The 5323-nt window shown below is 43.8% G+C and overlaps 1 protein-coding gene across 1 annotated transcript; it reads right to left on the bottom strand.

Annotated features, from left to right (window-relative positions):
• Positions 1-335: 335 nt before the first annotated feature.
• On the bottom strand, positions 336-1135 carry LOC147641470 (uncharacterized). The gene is made up of 5 exons (XM_086812542.1): positions 1124-1135; positions 867-1003; positions 605-694; positions 397-520; positions 336-344 (listed from the first exon to the last, which is right to left on the bottom strand). Exons 1-5 carry the CDS (start codon positions 1133-1135, stop codon positions 336-338), a joined length of 372 nt encoding a protein of 123 aa, XP_086668668.1.
• Positions 1136-5323: the final 4188 nt, after the last annotated feature.

The following is a 5323-nucleotide window of genomic DNA, read 5'->3' as shown; positions in this document are numbered from 1 at the left end:
AAAAACTATTTATGGCTGGAACCCATAGGTATCGGCTTCAGGATGGAGCCAGGGCTCTTCTCCTAAGTATGGAGCCCATGAAAGAGGCTCAGACGGGCCTATCCCCCCTCGTGGATTGGGCGGGATGAAGTCCACTGGCCCGTCTGGAGGCATAACTTCAGCGACCTCGATCAATTTCGCAATCGTTTCCTCCCTAAACGTTTGGACGTCTAGGTCCACGTAGCGAGACATTGATGGAAACTGCCATCACAATTCATCAAGGCATAAATAAGATCAACATGACAATATATAAGAAGATAAACAAGCGCACAAATGCGTATGGGAGCTGAAAATGCTTACATCCTCTGAAGGGAGCTGGAAAATGCTTCGTAGCAGCAACATTGCATTAAGTGCAACCCTCCACCCACAGCTGTAGCCATCTTCTTGTTTGGGGACACTAACCCTACGGATGGTCGATCGATCCAGGGTGTCGATGTCCATGCTGAGGCTCTCGTAAGCTGCCATTAGTTTCCTGACTCCACTGTAAACAGAGACCAATCATTATCCTGATCAATCCGGACTTCTAACTCAAACAATAATATGTATCTTAATGATTTTTACTTACAGCAAAACATTTCCATGGACACCAGATGTCGAATTTGCAAGGTAAATGACATTTTCTTGCACGTCGACTAGTAGAAGACTCCAATGGGAACTGCACAATAGAATTCTATTAGTTTCAATCCAAAGGAAGCACTACATAACTCGTGTACGGTGATTCCTATAAACATCATGCGAGAGAGAGAGAGAGAGAGAGAGAGAGAGAGAGAGAGAGAGAGAGAGAGAGAGAGAGAGAGAGAGAGAGAGAGAGAGAGAGACAAACTCACTTTTCATGATATGCCAAAAAAAATACTCGGGCATCGTCCAGCTGGACCTCCCGAAACCAGTTCAGCACATCGAGGTACGGAACTGCCTCTACTACCAACAGTGTTGAGACCAGTGAATCAATCTGGAACACTCGTTGCTGTACATCCTCGGGCAATAGCGAAATAACAAAACTTTACAAGGAAACATATCAAGAGTGAGGCATCAACTTTAAGAGCCAAGAATGAAAAATTGTGGGAGGACAGAGAAAAGCGTATACCTTAAAATACATCTGAGCACTTTGTCGTTGACTTCAGTTTTGGGATCAAACAAAATGTTGATTTCTTCAGCATGAATCGGGAAATAACATCTATGCCCTCTAATATTAAAGGGTACATAGAACTCCGGCAACAAAAATTGCAGCGCCTCCCGATTCATGGCGTGGAGTGCGCGAACATTTTCCCTTTTTGCTTGCAATGCAAGCATTGCAGCTTGATGTTCCCTTTGAGCGCTTGTCATTAAATTTGCCCGAGTCTGATGCTCATGATCTGGACCTCCCTCGGTCACCTCTTCAATTCTCACTTTTTGTACAGGCCGGACATCCAAAATTTGTAACATTCGTTCATCAGTAAACGTAACTGGTCTAAGTGACTTATCGTATCTGAAACGAAGGGCTATAAGGCTGAAAAAATCTTTGTCCATTACTGTCACCCTGTGTGCGTGGGCAGCAAGAACGTAACTATCCAAAAAAAATTCGATCATCCAATCTTCTGTGGCCTCTTGCAAGCAAAACAAGGCCGATGCCTTCCACCTAAACAAAATTCCATTCTGCTCACAAATTCTCCTGGCAAGCCTCTGGAAAGGCAATCTGGGAATAGCAGCTGTCGGGTGCTTCATAAACTTTTTGATTTCTCGCAGGGCTGCCGAATGCTCTGCGAAACGCCTGAGTCTAGGCTGCGTTTTGGACAATCGGGAAGGACTGCTTGATTTTCTTGATCTTGAGGCTTTCAGAACGCCCATCTTCTTCCCAGTAGATGAGGGAGCTGCATTATCAATGGGTCTAGCTGTATGCCTTACACGAGCCATCTGAAAACGCAAGAAAAAGCAGAAAACTTTGCTATTCAGTAGTACACGATTAACAATTCACCATAAAGCGAGAGAGGGGGGCCAAGAAAGCAATATGCACTTCCTCGCGTTATGGTGAATCCATTCACCATAACGAGAGATGAAGGTCCACAGAAGCACAATAATTTTTCTCGCATTATGGCGAATTCATTGACAACAATAAGAGGCGGATTATCGTGCATTCTTTGAACTTCGATCTTGCCATAAAGTGATTTGATTCACTATAACGCGAGACTAAGAGCCAGTCAAATCAAAATAATCCTCCTCGCGTTATAGTGAATCGATCTACTACAACGGGAGGAGGGTTCTCCCGAATAGTATTGAGATTCTAATGACTCGTCGTCTGCTTTACGCTGAATCGAATCACCATGACGGAGGGCAAACTGTCGAAGAGAAAACAACGGCAGGGGCAAACAGTCGAAGGAAAAACGAAACAATCAAGTATTATACAAGAAACACAAAACAATCAAGTAATACACTTTCATCACATTCTATGAGTGGGAATGGATGGAGACTGTCGTGTAGGAGGTGATTTAATTGACACCAATAAGAGGTGGATTATCGTGAATCCTTTGCCCTTTGGTCATGCGTTGTGGTGAATTCACCATAACGCGAGTCTAAGGGCCAGTCAAAGCAAAACAATCCTCCTCGCGTTATAGTGAATCGATTTTCGCGAATCTCTTACGTTTGCCTTCTCCCTTGGTGATTCGATCCACCATAAGACATGGAGCTTATTGAGATTCTAATGGCCCGTCGTGTGCTTTAAGGTGAATCGAGTCACCACGGCAGAAGGCAAACAGTCGAAGAATAAACAATGGCACAGGGCAAACAGTCGAAGAAAAAACAAAACAAACAAGCAATATACAAGAAACTTACAAAACAATCAAGTATTATACAAAAACTTACATTTCTTGCTTGTGAATGGATGGAGACTGTCGTGCAGGTGTTGGAAAGTCGGCTCAGTACTGTGGCGGTAGTCGGAAGTCAGCTGGAGGCAAGCAGGAGGACGGACAAGGCAAAATCGATAAGAGGACGAAAAGGTGGCGTGATTAACGGCTTTGATTAGTCTTTAGAGCGAACACACGTGCTGGCGGGCTGCCAGGGCGACTAGGCGGCGCTAACGTGTCGTATAGCATTAAAAAGGGCTTTGATTAAACTTTATACCTTGTACACGTGCTAGGTACACGGCGGGATGCCACGTGGCATTCATGGAATGGCGGGTGAAAACGCGGCGCTGACGTGTCGCGTAGCATTAAAAGCGGATTTTGTAGGATACTCATCTCATTTATTGCCTCTTTTGCTAGGTACACGGCGGGATGCCACGTGGCAGTCATGGAATGGCGGTTGAAAACGCGGCGCTGACGTGTTGCGTAGCATTAAAGACGGATTTTCTAGGATACTCATCTCATTTATTGCCTCTCATTTATCCCACCAACGGCCTTCATCTCCATCAACGACTGACTATCTCCTCCAACCCTCCTTCATCAATCATCCTCCTGTATCCAACGTCAAAGACAAACCTCCAACCTCCTTCATCTCCATCTCCTGCGACGATTGTGTACAATTCGTTTTCCTGGTATTTTTATCTCCTTTGTGCTTTTTTCTTCTTTTGTTATTTCGTTGTTTTGGTTTCAGTCGTGGAGAACTTCTTGCTTTGTCTTTTCATCGCGTTAAGGTGAATTGAAAACCTATGACTCCTCGCGTTATGGTGAATTGACTGCGAAGTAGAGTATTTTAATTCTTTCGACACCTCCTCTCTCAGTATGGGTACTGGAGAACTATCTTTATTTTTAATTCAACATAACGTTAGAGGCGTTGCCAAAGGATGATAAAGTCGTCATATTGCGGTGAATCAATTCACCACAAAGCGAGCGAAGGTCCCATAGGAAGCACAATACTCCTCCTCGCATTATGGTGAATCGATTCACCATAACGCGAGAAGAGGTCCTTGACTTAGCTGCAATTTTATTTGCGTTAGGGAAAATAGATTCACTACAACGCGAGGAGGAATACCTGGATTCCTCTGGCATCTCCTCTCGCGTTATGTTGAATCCATTTACATTTTCTTCTTTTGTTATTTCGTTGTTTTGGTTTCAGTCGAGGAGAACTACTTGCTTTGTCTTTTCATCGAGTTAAGGTGAATTGAAAACCTATGACTCCTCGCCTTTCGGTGAATTGACTGCGAAGAAGAGTATTTTAATTCGTTTGACACCTCCTCTCTCAGTATGGGTACTGGAGAACTATCTTTATTTTTAATTCACCATAACGTTAGAGGCGTTTCCAAAGGATGATAAAGTCGTCATATTGCGGTGAATCAATTCACCACAACGCGAGCGAAGGTCCCATAGGAAGCACAATACTCCTCCTCGCATTATGGTGAATCGATTAAGAGGTCCTTGACTTAGCTGTGATTTTATTTGCGTTAGGGAAAATAGATTCACTACAATGCGAGGAGGAATACCTGCATTCCTCTGGCATCTCCTCTCGCGTTATGTTGAATCCATTTACACCACAGAGATTTGTTGTTTAAGATCGACTGTCTCTTGATTCATTGCCTGCACTAATAATTTCCATGTCTTTTCTACAGACTTGAATTCAGCCATGTCGCAAGTTCAAGTCGAATTTGATGTGGACGAAGAGATCAAAGAAACTCCTGCAACTCTATTATATGACTTCCTGTACAAATGTCGACATCATGATTTGCACCCTGCAATTTCGTTGATGTTCAATAGCGATTTTTCTCTGGAGGAAACATTGTCTAGCCATCATGGATACTTCGAAGAGGCAAAGCAAGAGTTTGACGAGCTCACAAATGAAGAACCAATGATGATTGATGGGAAAAGTCACATTCATTTTAATCTCAAGGTTTCGCCGGATAAGAAGCAGAGGTTAAACAGGGATTGGCACAAGGTGCCATGTGACAAGAAGAGAGCCTTGCTTTGCCCTTTTCACAAAAGAAAGTGCCGCTTGATGGAATACTCCTACGCCTTCTTATGCTTCTTGCACATGAACGTGCAATTAACAGATGAAGAAGGTACAGAGCCGCTTGCAAAAATTGAAAGTGAAGACACGATTTCTCGTCAGGCAAGTCCCACCGCTGAGGATGCTGCTGAAGAGGAGGACACTCCTCATGTCATTGAGGAGTTCAATGTTGAAGAAGAGAGGAAGCTTAGTTCGGTGGTTGATATTGAGGCAGTTAGAGAACAAAACAGTGATGTAGGTCAGCTTGTGATTGAATCAGATGACTCCTCCCCCATTCCAACGCCATTACTCCCCTCCTACCAAGTAGGAGATTCAGAATATATATTGCTGACAGACATACAACGTGTATTTAACTTAAGGGAAGATCAGTGCA

This window comes from Cibotium barometz, chromosome 2, assembly GCF_041138505.1.
Source record: "Cibotium barometz isolate CiBa-2024 chromosome 2, ASM4113850v1, whole genome shotgun sequence".
NCBI classification, from domain to species: Eukaryota; Viridiplantae; Streptophyta; class Polypodiopsida; order Cyatheales; family Cibotiaceae; genus Cibotium; species Cibotium barometz.
Note: the sequence above shows the minus strand (reverse complement) of the source record. Positions and strands in the feature narration are given on the sequence as shown.